The 20707-nt window shown below is 37.1% G+C and overlaps 1 protein-coding gene across 2 annotated transcripts in view; it reads left to right on the top strand.

The window, feature by feature from the left end:
* The window catches only part of TTLL7 (tubulin tyrosine ligase like 7), a 56133-nt gene that overhangs the window by 25356 nt on the left and 10070 nt on the right, over positions 1-20707 (top strand). For both annotated transcript variants that reach the window (XM_026038058.1, XM_026038059.1), the window contains exons 10-18: positions 8222-8316; positions 9169-9316; positions 9402-9475; positions 11527-11662; positions 12421-12507; positions 14096-14291; positions 14542-14822; positions 16733-16867; positions 18390-18470. In XM_026038058.1, coding sequence (XP_025893843.1) covers positions 8222-8316; positions 9169-9316; positions 9402-9475; positions 11527-11662; positions 12421-12507; positions 14096-14291; positions 14542-14822; positions 16733-16867; positions 18390-18470 — 1233 coding nt within the window. The remainder of the gene's footprint in view (positions 1-8221; positions 8317-9168; positions 9317-9401; positions 9476-11526; positions 11663-12420; positions 12508-14095; positions 14292-14541; positions 14823-16732; positions 16868-18389; positions 18471-20707) is intronic.

Below are 20707 nucleotides of genomic sequence, written 5' to 3'. Positions count from 1 at the left end.
TCATCTGGCCTTGTGGCAAATGATGTCAAGATGGTATTTTGKCATTTGCAGGAATGTGATCAAAGTCCAACTTGAAGTGTCAGTGAAGGATTATCAGGGAAGAGTGTGATAAATTCCTTGTGAAGAACATCCCTCTGTCTTCTCAGCTGTTTACATGTAATGCAGCAAAGTTAGCATTTATAGTTCACCGTTTGTGATGCCGGGTCTCAGACTAGAAAAGTACTGCCCCCAGTTGACATGTTTGTGTGGGAGCGATGTGCTAACAATGTAATAAATGCTGCTGCCTGCTTCRGGTGGGGGAAGGATGTTACTTTAACCTTGGAGTTTTGTAGTTTGTTGTTTTTTGATTTTCTCATCTGCTTTCAGCAATACTTTGAACTAAATTTGCCACACATATTGAACTAAATTAATAGAAAATTCCAACTTTGAAACTTTATAAATCAGTTTTTACACTCATGCATAAATGTTTTTACTGTGCTTGTTTGGCTTTTTGCAGCTCTCTTGGAACAAACATGCTATATGCACACACGTCTGCACATGCACACTGTAGATCTGAATGTGTGTGTACATGAGTATGTCCACATCTGAAAGATATATAAAAATATGTGTGCATATATAGATTTCTCCTGACACAGTTCTGGCTCCTTCCCCAGCTTCCCGTGCCACCCTGTTCCCTGGTGGCAGAGCCCATCAGAGGAGCACATCGTTCCCTCTCCCACGCTGCTCTGTGCCGCGGGAATTCTGCCAGCCCTGGATTAGGATAATAAATCTGGCTTTACAGTTCCAGAGCACATGGAGCTTCTCTGCTACAAAAATAAGCTTGATCAAATATAGTAAGAAATAAATTGTGCAGAGTTCTAATGGCTGTCACTTCCTGAGATGCCTTTTTTGTATTCCTGGGTTTGCAGTGTAGCTTTCCTGCTCCTTGATGCCAGGGAACTTCCGGAACCTTCTAGCAAGGCACGGGCGCTGGGAAAGGCGCGATTGCCATCTTGTGGCACCAAGTGTGGTGACAAGTGCCTGTGCTGTCCCGGCAACCTTGATCCCTCTTGAGCAGCAATTAGTACGCAGATCTGCCTTTGGTACCCAGCAAATCTGTTTTTTACTGTTTTCGACCCAAACTTCCAAAGTAGCCTATTGCACGTAAATAGTGAAATCAGTCAGCGATCCAATTCTGGGTTTACCACTGGTCTTACTCAACTTGTGAGATCACAAAGTCCTTGAAAAGGGTCACCTTTTAATAACTTAGTCATTGTTCTCCCTCCTGCTARACTAAGCTCAAGCTGCCTGTTTCTGGGAGCTGGATTCACCAAGCCACAAGTTCAGGTACCAAATCACTCTTCCTTGTGATTTCTGTGAGTGAGAAAAGGCTGCAAATTTATTATTTTATATAATTAAAGTACTAAAAAAATCAAAATTATTTTTGAGTTACAATGGTAACTCCTATAATACAAGGAATGCAGTTAGTGCTAATTCCTTCAGATAAAGTAGTCAAGTCACGTGCACAAGCTCTTTGGTACCTGTCACTTCTCCTAGGGTCCTGCTTGCCCATCCTGTGTCCTGGGGTAGCCACAGCCTGGCAAGGGGGAGCAGGGGGCTGGCCCTTGCTGGAGGCGAGTGGGAGTGTGTGGCAAGTGATCAGCGTGCAGTCCCCTCGCTGCGGGGAATGCAGTGTTGGTGAGGATTTTGCCCTCTGCTCTTAGGTTCACTTAAGATTGTTCTTCTACATTTGCTAGCACAAGTTTACTTGCTCCCTTGTTAGGACTGTCTACTGGCTGGCTTTTTCTCCACCTATTAACAATTGTGCATTGTCTCTTAAGTTTTACTGTAGATGATGTGTTTTATATTTACTGCTCTGTGTTCTCTTTATCATTATTCTCTTAATCCCTAAAAGCAATTTTGCCCATTTCTGCACTGATCTGTGATTGGTCTCAGTGATTTGTATTTAGACCTTGATAGCAATCATCATCTGTTGTAGCTTTAGGGGCCCCTCTACAATCCTGTTTTTTGTCAACAGACTTCAAGATGGGGTTTCCTCATAGAAGTACTAATGTTTCAGTAACACAAGGCAGCCAAGGGTACACCATTGCTCTCAGGTCATTGAATTCCTTAAAAATGGCTAGACAGATACAAGTAATGCTTTGGTGACTAATTATGATTAATATCTATTATGACAGTATCACTGCTGTGCAGTCATGATTGCTTTACAGTGCTGATATCTTAGAGTGGTGAGTAATCATACTACTTGTGTGCAAATAGGAGTAGGAGTAGCTGTATTACATGGAAAAAAAAGACATCACTTGACTCTTAAGGGAGGTTTTAGGAAAAACAACTTTCTTAAGGATAGTGTCTCTCCTCAGAATGCTGTAGGAGTTCATACCCATGATCACAGTTCACAAAGCAAGGCACTCTGTCCATATTTTTAGTATTAACTCACTGTGTGGGAAAAATGACATGCAGATATCAAAAGGCAGATATGTACATATCTGTACAGACATTGAGTTATTATATTTGTRGCGTACTACCTTAGTACAATATTGCTACTATTACACTTGTACTACTTAAGGCTAGAACCAAGTGGAAATACTGTATCTTGCTGCATTTCATTGGCATTTGAATTATTCCTGTCATAAGCCATTGCATAAATATAATCTTGTTTGGCATCCTGTATTACAACTCTATCAGCAACATTCACAACCTTCAGCAAAATAAACCAGATTAAGCCACCTCTATCTTATAAGTGTTAGTGCTTATAATAATTGAAAATCAATTGTCCACATGCACTTGCAGTGATGAAGACTCAGCGCAGGCTGGGTGGTCTTAGTCTTCATCACAGGTTGGGGACAGTGATCTGCTTGACAGCCATGAGGCCATTTCTGGAACCCTGTTGCCAGCTTTATCACCCAAAATAAGATAGAAAGGCTGACAAGCTATAGTGAATTTGGCAGAAAGCCACTAACCCTCAGAGACTGAGAGTACACGATGCATGACGGAAAGCTGAGGGAGTTTGGCTTGGAGATGGGAGGACTTTGGAGGGATCCAACTGCCACTTGAAAGTGGGCTTAGACTGAAGATGGAGTCGGATGGCAATGCCAAGTAAAGAGGCAACAGGCTACTTGGCAAGGGCAAAAACGCTTGAACTTCATTAGGAGAAGTTAAGGTGAGTTCCTCATCTGAAAAGTTACTGGCCTGGCACTGTGGGCAGCCAAGTTTGTCATGCCTCTGTGGTTTTGATGCAAGTAAAACTTACTTGAGCTTTACTGTGAGGTGTGGCTATTGTTCCTGGGGCTTGAAATGTTAAGTGGTGTTTTTACGTACTTACTATTGTGTTCAGTCAATCTGTTGTGATCTTACCAGTTCAATAGCTGGGTGCCCTGCAACAAATTCTGCCTTGTGACAGAGAGCTGCAAAGCAGCAAGCCCTGTTTCCAGAGGAGTCGCATCTTGTGTGCCGCAAGGTGCGTCACAGACACTCTTTCATTGCTCTGCTGGCAGGGGTTGTTGAGATGGCACTGACCTATTCTAGCCTCCCTACCCCCAGTTATCTCCCCTGTTTTTTGCACAGTGTGAACCCTGAAATTTGATGCATTTCCCTCATCTTCAAGATATCAACAATAACAGAAGACCCAGAGCAGAATTTTCTGAAGATGACAATACCAGGTGAAGACAGTTTTTTTTAAAAAAAAAGAAAAGATAGAACCAAGAATATAAACAATGTTTTGGGCATAGTTGTTGTTATTTTGTTTTATTATTAGATTTTATTTATGAAACCTGAAGTATTATTTTGTCAGATACTGCTGTAACCATRGCAAAGAAATGATAGCTTTAGTACAGAAAAAAGGGAAGCAAGGTTGTRCAGTCAGCTGGTAGAGCTGGAATCTAAGTTTCCTGAATCTGTTGAATATGTTTTCCAGGAGGTAAAGTACTTGACTGATTCTTTCTAATTATCTTCTCATTTGTATCCCTGAGAACAGATAAAAAATGTATTATGAGATTGGATGAAGACAGACTAAATGATAAATACTACAGTGCTAAACTTTACAAGTGGTATTTAGATATGCAATATTGAGGAAATGGAGCACAAATACTGTTGTCATCACTCTGGGCCTTATAAATATTCTTGAGAATGTGCCTACTTGTGAATTTCTTCCTAACACTTTTCTCTCTAAAATRGTAGGATTCAACCCATCTCCTTTGACTTGACTAATGGCACTTTTGCAGGCGGAAAAAAAATACATATGTGGAAGAGTGCTGACTTGCTCAGACATCTGTCTTCATTTTTTTTTGAAAAAAAAAAAAAMCCAAACACTAACACCCCACTTCGAAAGGAAATCATGAATATTTCCTTCAAGTTCTGAGCTGTATATCTGAACTCAGTTATGTTTTGTAAAGGAGGATTAATACTGCTATATAATTAGAAATATATTGATAGCTACAAATGCAACTTAGAAATCTTAAAAATCTGTCAGGACCATCATACCAGCTTTTTGCATGAATTATATTCAAGCATTTGACAGAGTTTTTTGTTTTTTGAGTCCTTTTGTCAGGTCCTGACAATCTTCTGCAATATTCAGATTGCTCTCAACAGTCACGGAAGTTAAGAGGATTTAAAAGCAATCTGTTTGAGGGAAGTGTTCATCACTTCATAAAATCAGAAGGAGCTCTTGGACTGACAGTGTAAGAGGTATCTGTTAAATGAATATCTAGGAAGCCATGATGTTTCATGTGCTCTAAAAGCAGCAGAAACTCAGTATTCAATTTTATTTTATATTTCAAAATAGAGATACCAATTTTTGTAAGTCAATGATTCAGCTTATTTAAAAAGCAAAGAAACATTTTTTTGTTTTCTTACAGAAGCACCTGCCAGCAGTCTTTATTGGGGCAAACAGTGTGGGGACTCTTAATCCCTGGAGAATAAGGGCAGATCAGTGTCTCCCTCTGTCATATGAAGTTCAAATGAGTATGGAACGAGAAGTAATATTAAGAATACTTTACTCTTAYTGAGTAAAGTATAATTGTTAACCACACATTCCTGGAGAATCACAGAAACTGAAAAGCATTAATGACTAACAGGAAATTTTGAACTCTAAATAAATACTAAGCTTGAGAAACTTCCATCTTTTTTCAACTCAAAAGTCTGTTAAAACACAACAAAAACTGAAATATATCTTTATATAAACATATGTTCTTCAAATATTAATTCAATTAAAATTTCCACATCTCTTCTAGTGCTTATTGCAAAATAGTTTGAAAATGAGCATTTTACATTCTTGGTAGGTTTGCAGCAGAGATTGTCCCTTTTACTGACCTGTCCCAAACGGGTTTCACAGCAGTGAGTGAGGCAGCACTACCACAGGAGCAAAGTTTAGGCATTCCTGCTCGGGTAGGGGAGCACAGAGAGCTCAGGCCTCACGTGGCCCTCAGCAAGGTCAATTATGTGATGGATATATATTAAAACAACAACAAAAAGAACTTATGTTTTGGCCCAATAGATTAGCCGTATTTAGAACCTTTCCACTTTCCTTTAGGAAGAGCAATTGATGCAACTGCTTCTTTGGCTCTATTTTGTTTTCTTTTATTTACTTGTAACAAAGAAAGCTGCTGCTTTTGTGAGTCTTGTGCCCAGGCGGCCTCTCCCTCTCTTGCAGGGAGAGGGATTCTCAGCTCTGTCTTCCTTGCAGTCTCATGGCTCTCTCCCCTCTCACTTGCGTGTGTGTTTTCTTTGCTCTTGCAAGCATTAGCAGTGAATCCACTCAGTCTGCACCCTTCAACTGACTCCAGATTGGCTTTTTGTGCTAACTCCTTGTCATCTTAACGTTTTAAGTGCATGGAGAGAGAAAAAAAGAGTGCAGTTTGTTGCATGTAATATGGTGTTACTGTCATGTAATATGGTGTTACTGTAGGCTCTTGGCTAAAGAGCTGGTCTTTTCACTTTTATCTGTCTGGCAGTGAAGTCTCTATTGGATGAAATATTCTGCGTGGTTGTTTCAATGAAAAGCTAATTTTCCTTCCCAAGAAAATATAGTTTTCCCCTCAATCAACTTGCTGAAATTCTTCACAACCACTTGCAAGGAGAGAAGGGATGCAAAGGCAAGCCTGAGAGAAGGGTAATGGCAGCCTTCAATCACACCAGGTTAGGTAAAGTGTTAAACTGCACCTCTGGGATGCAGAGCTGTAGCTGCCCAGCCTGATCTTGTACAGTCTCCAGGATCTTTGCTCTCCTAATATTCAACGTGAAAACGTGTTCCCTTCCCATTTCCTTGGGAAGGCCTTGGTGAAAAACAATTTTTGTGTTTAGTTTCCATTTGGATCAGCTAGATCATCAGGATCAGCTTCCTGAGCTGSTGAACCCGTGAGTTTGAGTGCCAAGATAATGTAGGTGCGGTAGGACAGTTTGCATTTGTGTTAGTATGAGATGCCCTGGAAATACAACCTTCTGCTCTGGTGAAGAAAAAGGTGGGCAGCATTCACAATTGGTGAGAATTATAAACGAATGGCTAGAATGAACTTCATGATTGTCTCTAATCAAAGATCTGCTAGATGATAGACATTAACAGCATCCTGCATAATAGGATTTATTTATGGCTTATCATTTGCTTTGGAGTTTTAACTTCTATTGTTAGCAGAAAGCTCCATTGCTTTATTAAAGGATGAGATGCCTTTCAAAATATGCAGGCTGTGCTACAGATTGAACGGAGATTAAATCCCTGCCTTTGAAAGCATGTAATATTTTATTCAGATGATTTTGGTTTTATAAAGCCATTCATTTAATCTCTTTATATTTGAAAGTATATATGTGTTACAGCATTGTGACTRTAAAATATTTCTTTCCAACTCCATGATAATAGGCTGCAGCAGTAGCAAATGAGAATATACTCAGACCGTTTTGGCAAAGAGGTGAAATGCTAGGCTGAAATCTTTCTTATGGCTTTGAAAATGTGAGTTACAGTTGGAAAATTTCATTTTAGAGGTTATTTTGTGTGTTCAGAGTATCCATAAGTGTTACGTGTTAGAGTTTTGTCAAATTAGATTTCTTTGCAAATCTAGCTGTGGATGGGAGCCTTAGCTCCTTCAGTTTGCACTGCTTCAGTTAAGTACCACAGATAGGGCATTTTTTACTGTAAAAGCATTAGCTTTTCAGCCTCTTCAGTGAGTGCATGAAAATGGTAGTGAGAGAAACCTTAGGGGAGTGGTGGCTGTATGATGGCTCATAACAGCCTTTGCTTTCCTAACAGCATTTCATGTGCCTGCGTGCAATTTTCTAACCCCCTCATCCCTTGCACTTTCTGCTTAATAAGCCCAGTCAGCACACCTCACTTTGATTTTCTTAGCTCAGAAATGCAAGACTGTTTTCTTGCCAAACTTTACTTTATACGAGAGAATCAGTTATTCGAATTACCTGATACTTTTCGTAGTGTTGATTCCCACATGTGCTTATATAAGTAGCATATATTATTTTATAATGATTTTATTTATCAATTTATGCCCAAGAACTTACTGAAAATTGTTGCATGTCTAAGAAATACCTAGAATGAACCTGACAGTGTACACTGTTGTAGGGCCTCCAGTTGCATGCATCTGTGCTCTGTAAATGTGTGTGTGTGTGTGTGTGTGTGTGTGCGCGCAAAATATTAAAAACATTTCAAATAATAAACATTGACTTTTACTTAGTTCATAAGCTTTTCTTGTTGCTAAGACTTGGCAATTTAACAACTTAGGCTTCTGGGTGTTGCTGTCAAGCATATCTGCATAGTGGTTTAAATGTATTTTACCTTGGATTAGAACTTTCTRTTCTTACATAGTTATTGCTTTTCAGAGAAGAACCATATTCTACATTGCTTTCAGACTGGTAAAGAAAACTAGGGAACAATTTCCTTCCTTCCTTCTTGTAGCATGACAAATAGTCTGTTCTAATTTGTCTAACAACGTGTTGCATGGTAAACTTCCTGGCAGCAGCCACCAAGGGAAAATTAGGCTGGGTTTACAGTGCCAATAATTAAACCATGCTTGTTGTAGGTTTATGTCTAGTATGTCTCCCAGATGCTAGTACTTGTGATTTTTGATTTTCTCTATTTTAAGACAAGACAAAATATGAGATGAACATCTCAACATATCTTCCCCTTAACTCTGCTGTTTTTGAAAGAAAGGGCTGTCCAAGCCCGTAACAGTATGTATCTATAAAATTAGAAATTCTTGGGTGTTCTGTATTTTTTTTTTTCCAGATTAATCGTGCCCCAAGCTTTGGAACTGATCAAAAAATAGACTATGATGTAAAGAAAGGTGTTCTGCTAAATGCATTAAAGCTTCTCAACATACGGTAAACCAATTCTTTGATCTTCCCTCTGTTTCTTTTTCTGTTGGTTTGAATGCAGGAGGAGGGTTTGGCACTCGAATTGGAAGAGCAGAAAATAGCGACCTTGTTTCCACATTAGTATTTTCAGAATGTTAATGTTAGTTTTGACTAACATTTGGGTACGTTGACCCAAATGTAATTTTACTATTTGTTCATATGCCTGCCAAATATGAAGTGACAAAAGTCACTTTCATACATGTTTCAATGAATTTTCAAACAGGTCTCAAGGTGGGGATACGAGTGATGGAATGGCCGTGTGCCCACAYGCTTTGGCAATAGTTGCTCACAGTCAAAAGCCGTGGACCTTCATTGCTGACGTAGATTTGGAATATGTTGGAGAAAATGTTGGAGAATATAGTTTCAGTCATATTTGTACATGCAATTATAGAGTCATTATAATACACCTTAAAATGTAAAGATATTGTAGCCATAAAAGTTGATAGAAAAATTGATTTTCTTAATAAGTGTTAGTGTTTTAATTTGTATATCATAAACCACATATAGCTGATAGCCTTGCACTTCACAGAAACCATGTGYATTTTTGTGTCCCAGTTGTGACAGTTTAACATGCTTGATAGTAGAATAAATCTTGAGTTCTCCTGAACTACTGTTAGGATGCTATCAAAACATGCTGTGCTTGGAGTTCTATGGAAATGAATGTGCTGAATGTATTTTGCARTATTATAAATATTGCATTAATGGTTATAAAAGGTCTTGAACTGTAGCATTCTGCTGTGTATAGAAGCTTTTTGTAACTYGAGTTAAAAAATACCTCTCTTAGGGTTGTGTTACCTCTTAATATCATCCATGTTTCAGGACCAGTGATAAAAGGAAAAACTTAGCCCAACAGAAAGCTGAAGCTCAAAAAAGGCTGTACGGTCAAGGCTCTATGAAAAGGCTGTTGCCGGGTTCCTCGGACTGGGAAAAGCAGCGCCACACACTAGAAAGGAGAAAAGAAGAACTGGTATAAAGGAWACTAATTCTACTGTTTCTTTCCTGCTTGTGGTTTCTGCTGTTAGTTTTAATTATCTCATTTTCTTGATTTCTAGAAAGAAAGACTTGCACAAGTACGTAAACAGATTTCCAAAGAGGAGCATGAAAATAGGCACATGGGGAACTACAGGTAATTGTATTGCATTACTGCTACTAGTAGTAGGAAGTACTCATGGCTTTARTAAGGAATAATGGAAGCCAGTATTTGTGGGTAGTTGGTAATTCTCTGCCAGAAACTTGCAAGCATTTCTAGTGAATAGAAGTATTTACTACTTCTAGTACACCAAGTAGTAACTCCTTTTTTCCTCATTCAAAATTTCCGTAGGCGCTTAGGAATGTATATGGCATTAGTCACTCTAGTATTTGTGCAGCACACTTGCAAGATGTGAGTTTTCACAATCAGCATACCCAGAGCTCTCACTRTGAACCAGACTTAGACTCATTTTTGATGTTTCTTTTCCACAGAGGACCAATTTGGGATGGGAATTTTTGGGACTGTGACATCTGAATGTCAAGTTTAATATTGACTAAAAGTTAGAAAATCTTTTGTCTCTTCCATCAGTTTTGAAAGTGTGACATTTGAAATACCTTATTCGTATTACTGCACTTTCATTTTGGACCTAGATAGATTTAAACCTAAGCACTGTCAGATTCAGTGGTAAAATACATTCAGAAGTCAACTTGAAGTCATGGATTGTGTTTGGAGTTGGCCAGAAAACAAGAATTTTATTTTCTGATCTCTTCCTAATTGTTTTTATTTTTCTTGTGATTTGCTTCAATGCAAAGTGAAAGCAAGGCCCGTGAAYACTTGCTGAAGCAAGGAGGGAACAGCGGGCAAAGCTGATGGGGAACATTAGCCCAATCACTGTATCCTTCATCTGGCATGTAGGAGGTCTGGGTTCGCATCCTTTATTCTGAATTAGTCAGAATGCTTTTACTGTTCTCCATCTCTGCTTTTTTGAACAAATGTTCCATACTTCCCAATAAAGTTCTCAAAAAGCATTTCACTGAAATGTATGTCTGTTTCTGAGAGAAAAACTCATTTTTGTAAACACTTTGTGAACACTTTTATGAACACTTCTTTATAACAGTCTCAGTTTTAATTATATCCTTTTTTGACATAGGTGGAGTTGAATGAGTACATAAAAAAAAAAAAAGAGAGAACCCAACAATGTAGCAGATGTTTTCATATTACTTAGTAAGAAGATGTAATGATGTTTTAATAGACTTTGTTTTTTCAGTTATGTTGAAATTTAACTTATTAACAGATTCCATTTGGAAGAGCTAATTCTGATCCAGGTTGAAAGGGAGCCCAAATCCTGTTAAGATTTTAGATAAATCTAAATCAAGAGAAACACAAAATATTTCTATTTATTTATTTATTTATTTACTTTTGTGTGAAAGAAGGGGAGAGAACTTTATTCATGTTCGCAAAAAGTGAACAAAAACATCAAGCCACATCATGACAGTCGATATAAAAACCAGTTCTTAGACCTTGCAGGGTGCAGGCATGAGTAAATCTAAGGCCTGTTTTTCAGATTGTCATAATTTCCTTGCAATTTTAGAGACTAATGACATAGACACTGTAATGGAGAATCAGAGTCACCCTCTACATYCATGAACSACACTTTTTTTTTTTTTWAAATTTACAGTAACTCTTTTCTCCTGCCTGTTATGTTAGGAGATTTAGCATAGAAGTACAGTGCATATTCAGTCTTTAAATTATGTTATGTAATTTGTTATGTTTAAATCAAATCAACTGGTCAAATTTTTGTGTCTTTTTATTACTAAAACAAACTTGTTTTATGCTAATGAGTRTTAAATATACTTTTTTACTAATATTTTATGCATCATTCAGACCTGCTGTAGAAATTTCAGAGTATCGCAAAATTCAGTTTTGATATTTCTCCAGAACAATTTGCATTGTGTTTTCCTTTACTTTGGAATGGACAGTTGCTGGTTTAAATATGTGTGTTCAGAGTTAAAATCTAATGAATGAGCATTGTTCAGAGAATGTGTTTTATAGTAATTAGAGATAAGATAAATGTGTATCATGGAAAAGACTGTAATGCATCATGGAAAACTCTGTAAATTAACTGAGGACTTTTGTGTTACCAGTGTGGTAAGTAGCTCAGCTTCTCTGTTTTACTTCAACTCAATTTAGTTTGTTTCCAATTGTAGGCGAATTTATCCTCCTGATGATAAGAGTTTACTTGAAAAGTATGAGAGTTTGTTAGCCACTGCTTTCCAGACATTCCTGGCTGGGAGAGCAGCTTCACTTCAGCGGGAAATGAATAACCCTCTGAAAAGAATGAAGGTACTAAGTGCAGAAATACTGGCTTTGGGGTTACTCACCTTGGAATTATAGCATGGCCTTGTGGATTAGTTTCACTGTAATCCTGTGATGACTAATAAATTGTATTTGATAATATTTCTATCRTTTTATTGCTATCCTTTGTGCAGCTTGTGGACCGTGTTTTGAATTTTTGTTTAACTGCAGTGGATCCAGGCAGGCTAGATGCCTTGAAGCTGCTTTTCTGTTTTCCTGGTCCTGAGCCTTATCCCTGCCCAAGCCAAAAGTTGTCAGAAACTGCTTAGGGGTTGGTAATTGCTTCCTCCTTTGCCCAGTAATGTCCACCAGTTGTTTATCCACTTGTATGGATTGGAACAAGAGGTGTCATAAAACCATATTCATCAAAGGCATCAAAGATAAATAATAGGAAAAAGAGCTGTATTTAAAATAACCACCTAATGAGATTTAATTTGAAATCTGAGAAATTATTTCCTATCTTTCTTGTTGGCGTCATCTGGCATTTTTACAGGCTGGATGGCTCTTTGTTCAGATTTTTCTCTTTAGTAGATCTTGAGGCTTCAGCTAATCTTTCAATATCGTGCTGATTGTAAAAAGATGCATGTATCAAAGGAAATACGACATCCTCCTGTAGAGGCATTCATAATCTTATTTCAGGAATTAATAATTGGAATTATGTCCAGTTCTTACAAGTTGCCACTTGACCTTTGAAGGGTAGAATATGTCCTACTTTGAATTAATCATTGTGACATTTGCATTTCTAGGAAGAGGATATTTTGGATCTTCTGGAGCAGTGTGAAATAGATGATGAAAAACTAATGGGAAAACCCAYGAGACAGCGAGGACCTAAGGTATGTGACTGTTTTAAATACTCAATATTTACGCTCCTATGAAGAAGTACAGTCTTCATCATTTTAAGTGGGAAGTTTAGCTAGCTGATCCTGGCAGAAGTTTTCTTCCTCAGACTTCCATTAGCCATTTTGGGAGGAAGTTTGATGAGAAGGATTGGAAGGAAGTGTGAGGAAGTACCTTTTGTGCAGCCAAACCCCCTTTCCAACTGGGTTTGAGATTCTAAAGTATTTTTGTGCATGGTAGCAACTGTTGTGCAAGAGATTATTTGATTTCAGTGTGAGGTTTAAATTGATTATTGCCTCTAAAGGGTTTGGATGTGATGTGATAAAAGACACTATAGAAGCTCAGTGATTGTGATGTCTCTGCAATTTGCTTAATGGCTAAAAGGGTTGCATAAAGGGTTGCTTGAAAGGGTTGAAACCTATTTTATATCTAGAATCAGAATTTATGTGAATGTATATTACATTAGCTTAATTACTGCACTGGTTATGCATGTCCTTCACACAGGTCTTCATTTTAAGCACACTACTTATCTCTGCAAGACAGTAAGATAAATAATTTAGGTTTGGTCACACAGTAGCATGTTTTCTACATTTTGCAAACCTTTTGGGTCAAATCTGTTAGGAAAAGCCAACACTCAGGTTCAYGAGACCTGACTGATTTGTTACTGATTTGAAGACATAGATGCTATTGAAACTTTTATATGTTTCTGAGAACATGATCTGTGACCTAGGAACATGGCAATATCCTTCCAAAATGAATGCTGGCACTTGGTCTGAGCTGGCAGTGGTGCTGTGTACATGAACAGGAGTCAACAGAGCTGTATCTTTTTACAGATGTGCATTCTAGAAAGAGATGCACACATCCAAACAGGTATTAAGATAGATTTTGCACAAACATTACAAATATAGGGATTTTGTGAGGCGGTGCTTTAACAGTGACAGATTTGTTGAGAGCAAAGAACTCTGGAAACACATTCCACCCACATTCTGCAGGAATTCTTCTCCTTGAAGCTTTTTTGGTTTTTGAAAATAAGATCACTTAATTCAAGCTTAACATTCGAGCTTAACACAAACCATTTCTAAGCTGAAGACTATAAGCACTTAATAATGTAGTGAGCACAAGCTGTGAAATTTCTCTTAACTAGTTTTTAGATGAAGTTAGATCAATTTATGAGATTGTATAACATGGTCTTCTCCTATACAAATGGATACTGTAGCTGATAAGGTGCCCTACCAGTACAATATTGTTTGCACTTACGAGAGAAATACAAAATTACTTATGACCGAAATTCCCTTTTTCTTGTAAAATTAGGTGGTTGGAAGGGAAGATAATGAAACCTTTCTTACCCAGACAGTTTGCTCACTTGTTTTCCTGGGAGTGTACAGACAGCATGCTCTACAGGATCCCTATCCCTGCATCCCGATAAGCTTTTCAGTCCTTAAAGCCACGCCTACAGTGACACCATAGGACTGGTGACTTCCCTGGTTGCGTGCTGTCCTATGGACTCCCTGTCAGCAGAGGAATCTGTTGTGATTTGTTGGAAAATGAAGCATAAATGAGAGCATTTTCTCTCTCTTTCTTTAGCCTTTGTTTTCTATGCCAGAAAGTGCACAGACCTTAAGAAAACGTAGGAACTACAATAGTGACAGTAGCTGTGATAGCAGTAGTGATGTGTCAGAATCAGAAGAAGAAACTGAAAAGGAGGATCAGAATGAAAAAAAAGAGAAAAAAGTATCGTATGATCTTGAAGAAAATAAACATAGAACTTTAGAACGATCAGGTAAGTTAAATTATAATTTATTTCCAATTAACTCAGGTGCGTAATGAATTATATAAAATACTTCACATCAGAATATAGCTACTGTCAGTGTTTTTAAACTCAAGGTTAAACACTGGCTTGTTCTATATTCTTTTTTTCTATATTCTTTAATATCTTTTCTAAACTATTGAAAATGAATTTAAAAAAATGCAGAAAAATGTGTGTCGAAAGGAAAATAAATATTTGCATCATCCATTTAATTTGTTTGCAGGTAGAGTGAGCTGGAAACCTTCAGTTAAAAATACAAAAGCTCCATCACATTCATCCCCCACGTCATCCGCGGGCCCCATAAGGCGCTCTGTAAGTTGTCCTCGCTCCATATCAATACTGAGCACGCAGTTGCAAGCAGCTGAGCAGCGTCCCCTTTCTGCCAAAGCCTCTCTGCAACTCCAGCGGGCCGCCTCTGTGAACAGGTCCCATTCCTTAAACCGCAGCCCATGTTCAGCCAGAGTGTCTCAGACATCCGCTTTGGGAGCTATGAACTCTTCAGGGGTGAGTTAACACAGCAGTTGCATTCAAAATTTGTTATTTTTTTTTTCTGAAACTAGATGCATACATCACCAACTTTAACAACATCAGAAATTCTAATGCACTATAGTCAGTTCTATTTTGACAGATACTCTCCAGACCTTTACACTAAACACTTACCACTAGCTGTGATCTCTTTCTGGTGCAGCCATACAGATGCCACATTTTATGAAAATGGAAACCTTAGCCAGAATTTCTTGTGACTGAAAAGACAGATCTCCTAAATAATTTCTTAAAGGTAGAGAGTCATTTTTTACCCCTCAAAAAAAGTTTTGAAATTAAGGCACTAACAAAGATGCATCAATATTTTAAAATCAGTGTATTCTCCTTGGGTAAATAATTTGTAGCAGAATAAAGCACTTCCTGCCATTAATAAGACTTTGTCTGGGTCTTCATTGTAAACAAGATGTAGTTACTTTCAGCGGCTATTTCAAATAAACTGTACCTCTGCACTCGAGTGCTAGTGGTGGTTTGTTTCAGGTCACRTTTTTGTGGCTCATCTTCACATTACATCATGCAAGTAATTCTTCTGGCAATGGAAGCAGGGGGCAAGGACAAAGGAATTAGCACTTTTAGCCCACATTTGCACTTTTTCTGTATTGTGGTGAGGTTTGAGTATGAGAAACCCCTTTGAGATACTAATTAACTTGCTTCTTAGTATTTACTAACTACAATCATCATTTTATCTAGTAGGAAGCTCATTGTCTGTTTTGCCTGTAAGGCCTTGTCTAGATGATGGAAAAGGATCCTTTTAAAATTGTGTCAGCTCACATCCTATGAAATCCTCCTTAACATGATTTTCCATCTTTAAAGTCAGCTAATAGGATTGGAAAAGTAATTGTCTTCACCACAGAGTGCTAAAGGTATTTTTTTTTTTATCACATTAGCTATCTCAAGATTAAAAAGTACTCCTTTATTATCAAAACGTACTCTGAGAGTTTAATGAGACAGGGCTAATATAGATTTTTCTATTCACATTAATTCTATATCAAATATATATTACTAAAAGATTACAACTAGTCTCTCACAATATGACATTAAAAATGGACTACTCACTTTAATGACCATTAGTAAGAAATTATGCTTACTTTTTCATTGAGAATGCTTCACCACAGAAGTGGTCTTGATATACAGAACAATTATGTTGGGTGATAGTAGGTCACATTTCTTAAAATAATGTGAGTAAAACTACTTACAGATTAGATAAAACTTACCCATAACTTAGAACTGTATTGTAAATGGAAATCTTCATAATGATTTTTCTAGCCAAAGAATAATATATATTACTGATAAAATTGCTAAAGTATATCTTTGACTGTACTCAGAAGAAATTAATTTTACATGATGAAGTATTAGCGTATCAATACTTTTGGCAAGGACAAAGCAGCTAGTTGCCATTTTTGAGGTTGATGAAAGTCAAATGCACTAAAGATATGGATATCTAAGTTTAGAAGTGCTGTTTACAATGGGAAACCATTATTATGGCAGTAATAGGCGAAAGTGTATTTTAGAGTTTGTTGCAGGGTGGAACCGAAGTGARGTTAATGATGGCTACTAGTTTCTCTCGAGTTTAAATCAAAATATGTTATTTAAATTTCAACATTATTTTAAATGTCAGGCATCATAGATATCTAATTCATTTTCAAACAAACTTATTTTGAAACTCTGTCCGCCTTGTATTTCTTGAAAACCATAAGCACTTCTGAAAGTACTTGAGATGTAGGAGTGCATCATAAGTGTGCTAGATATTTATGTTTTTACCTGTTAAAAATATTTTATGTCATCCTATTTAGAAAAAAAAAATATTAAGAAAACATCTTTGCAATGGTGGTCTAATAACAGTTGAAATCTTAACCTCTGCTTCATGTTTTTAGACTGAGTCTTTGCTGCACCAAAAAACAAAAGAGCAAGAAGAAGCCTTGACAAAAGAGGCTCTTCTCATTTTYAATGACATGAGAATGAAGTTCCCAGGAAAAACAGATGAAGAGGCGGAATTAATTATAGAAGATGTAAGTATCTCTCAGTAAGAAAAATTACATGCATGCTAGACACTTATTATTTAATATTTAAGGTACTAAAATGTAGGGAAGTAGAATGTTCATTTTGATTTGTGAGTTTCTGCAGTCCTTCAACTTCCATAACTGAGGGTAATGCAAAAGACTTCCAAACCTTTGAGCAGTGCCTATTTTCTGATCTTAAAGAAGCAAGAGTGAAAACATTCTTAGGTCTTCATAAAATACATAAGAAACAAYCAGGCAGGTTAATTGTGAAGAAAGATCAAACTTCTAAGTAAGCTAAGAATATAAATCTCTTTTAGATATCTAACTGCTAAAAAAGTAACATCTGCTTGGAAAATTAGAGAGAGGAAAAAAAAAAAAAAAACCAGATATTCTTTTCTCTTCCTGGTGGAAGAAGCCATTTAAAGGACTGTATGTGTTGCAAGCGCGTGCCGCGCTGAGCAACTTGCATCSGCGGAGGCCAGGGCTTCCTTCTTGCGGGTGAATTCTGCACTCGTTGCCATGAGGACACTGTCTATTCAACCTTTATCTGAGAACGTTATCCAATTGGAAATGTCTGTTGTCCCATGAGATTTCAAGTCCTGGAAACGTGCTGATTGTGTCTCTAGCAATCTCTGCTACCTGTGCTAAAGAGCTGCCTTGTACYGAGGGCTCATTTCAGTGGTTCTAGAAGACAGCATCAGAACTAGCAGGCTTAGTTGCTCATCTTAGAATTAGAATAAACATCCCATTAGATTTATTTCCCTTCAGAAACGTGTGTGTTTGTGTATGTCCRTATACATGTGTGTATATGTAGGGGTCTGCGTGTCTATATATATATGTGTGTGTGTGTGTATGTCTGCTCCATCTGGTGGTGTTTTCTAATATAGCAATAGCATGATTATAAATGCAGTTCTGTATTGCAAAATGCCTGTTAAAAAGTAGTATTTCATGAAAGGAAATAGGAAATGGTATATTAGTTGTCAGTAAGGAAGAACTGTTAATAGGTCTTGAATGAGGATAGAATACAAAGATAAAATTAAGTGAAAAATTTATGTTCAGGCTATTCTGGGAGCATTTAGATATCATAGAAAAATATGGTATGTTTTCAATGTATGTCTAGTGTCTCTTACACAGCAAAAACCTTACTATTTATAGATTAACAATTATTATTGCATTTTTATTATTATTAGTGCATTAATGAACTCTGCTGTTTCTCAATTGTGGAATGTTAACTGTGTCAGTCAAGACAAATTTCTACCCACTTTGTAGTGTACAGCTATCAGGATCAGGTAGAAAAGCAGGTGGGATTAGACTGAAAGATTGTGTACGTATTTGGAAATACTCCCCCATGTAAACTTTCAAATATTTTTCTATTTCTTTTTGAGAATGAGCCCTCTTTGTAGAGGTCTGGTTTGTTTTCTAGCTGCTTAACATGAAGAATTCCAGACTACTACCAGACTTCGTGTTGTGTTTTTTTTTTTTTTTTTTTTTTTAAATATACTTATGTTATCTTATTTTGTGATTACTACAGATTATGGATAATTGGAAACACCATAAAACAAAAGTGGCATCATATTGGTTGGTAAAACTGGATTCGGTAAAGCAGCGAAAAGTAAGTGGTGTGTTTCATTCTATAGAGATAATCTTATAGATGTATGGAGTTGTTTGGTGGCTTCTAGCTAGCAGTGACTTGCAATGCTAGAATGTTGGCTGGTGATACTAACATACCTGTGAGTTGATTCTGTTGAAAGGGTTTATGTTCCATAGTTAGAGAAGCATAATTATGCTGGAATAAAATTTCAAAAACAATTTCTTAATAATTAGGCTGCCAAAAGAAAACCGGATTAGGGACATTAAAACTCCACTGTAGTTAGGGATACCACACTTGGTTATTTGCGTTTTTGACCTATGGTATTTCAACAGATCACGCTAAATAACAAAAATAGAYCTGCCAAGCAAAGTTTATTAACATTGTTTTACTGAACGGTTTGGTCTTACAAAGGACTAATTAGGTTTGTTACCATCCTGGCTTCAGTTCACCTCCCATYTAAGAGCTACTGTTGTGCACAGCATCTGAAGAGTTTTTAATCTTTTTAAAAGCTGGCATAGTGTAATAGTTCAGTCATCTATGTGTCATATAGTCAATATGCCATATCAGTCAAAATCATCTTTTGTATATAACATTTATTTTCATTATTGTGGCAGAAAATTTAATTGGGATTTCTCTTAATATTTTGGTGGCCTGAAAGTAGTATTTTGTGTCTGTCTTCTATCTCAACCACTGACTCATTAGGTGGAGGCTCTTAATCTCTGTATGTCTCAGTTTTCAGAGTTTATTTTTCTAGACTGTTAAAGAAAGCAGCTTAATCAAAATGCTGCATACCTATAGATACTATGATTGGAAAAGGTTGGTAGATTGTTATAGAAGATTGGCTTTCCTTAGCTTCTGCTACTGGAAATTCTTGCTTTTGTCTGACTGCTTTCATTTTACCCATGTCTATCTATCTATATCTATGTGTTTTTTTTTTTTTTTTCTTTTCAAACTAGTCAGAAGTTGCTCTTGTAAACGCTCTTTTAGAAAGGCTACAATAAAGGGTAGGGTTCTGTCCTTCCTTTAACTGACAGTTGTGCAGAAGCAAGGGCACATTCCCTAATGAGAAGATACAGGATGATGCAGGCTGATATACCAGTCATTATTAATAACAACTGTAAAATAGAAATGTAGATTTCTTTCTTTTTGTGAGGACACCTCTCACATTAGCAGGCCAGCACTTCCTGAAACAGTAATGCGTCCTTCATCTTTGGTCTTTCATTTACTGGAAATGACTTTTTTTTTCTTCCCCTTACTGCTTTTAAACTCAATCCCTTCAAGCAATCAGATAGTTATGCTTAGAAAAGTAGTTTATACAAATGGCTTAACTTTGACAATGACATTGCAGCTAAGGACTGTCAAATGCATAAGCTTCTGTGCGTCTGAAAGGAGCGTGTTTTATATTCTAGTGGGTGAGGTGGGGTAAGTAGAAGACAGTTCAAGGTGGAGAGTGTTTTTGCAAATAAAGACTCCTTCCCAAAGGCATCTTCTGAAACTTTGTGAAATATAAAACAGAAATTCAGTCTTCCTCACGATAATTAAAATAACTAGGAAGTACTGAAATATAGAAATAAAATTCTGGGCTGTGTATTGGCCGGTGTACTTGTTTTCGCTGTTCATCCCTGACAGATGAATTTGCTTAAGAATTATTCAACAAGATGAAGAGTTCTTCAACAAGAGTTTAGTTCAAAAACTAAACTCGTGATAAACTCTTGAAAAACTCTTGACAACATTRATGTGGTCTATTATTACAGCATTGCAGCAGAGGCACAAGAGGCATTTAGGGGCAAGTTAAGAATAAACTAATGAAATCAGTATGTGATTAAATAAGATTTGGACTAGATCTTCTTCACCTTTCGAGCCAGACATTTAACCATAAGAATCAGTTGCACCTGTGAAAATTACCTGGGCAAGTGTTGCATCTTTTGAATTCTTGAATTTGCAACATCTTATACCAAATAAATGAATATTTCATCAATTCACCAGCCACCTGTGTCTGATGACAGCGTCTTTTGAAGATACTATTTTGCTAAAGAGGCGAAAAAGGAGTCTTCTTTACAGGAAACCATGTTGATTAACTGACTTTTTCTTAATAGAAGCCATAGGATTAACTATGAAYCATAGGATTATTTTAGGATGGAATTTACTCTGTCCAGGGTGCTAGTGAGAGGTCTAAATAGTCCCCTAGAGAACTTAAAGCTGACATCTTATGCCACTTATATTGCCAGCTTTGTGTTTTACAAACAATGAGTTCAAAC

This window comes from Nothoprocta perdicaria, unplaced genomic scaffold, assembly GCF_003342845.1.
Source record: "Nothoprocta perdicaria isolate Ctin4 unplaced genomic scaffold, notPer1 scaffold_20, whole genome shotgun sequence".
In the NCBI taxonomy this organism is placed as follows: Eukaryota; Metazoa; Chordata; class Aves; order Tinamiformes; family Tinamidae; genus Nothoprocta; species Nothoprocta perdicaria.
Note: the sequence above shows the minus strand (reverse complement) of the source record. Positions and strands in the feature narration are given on the sequence as shown.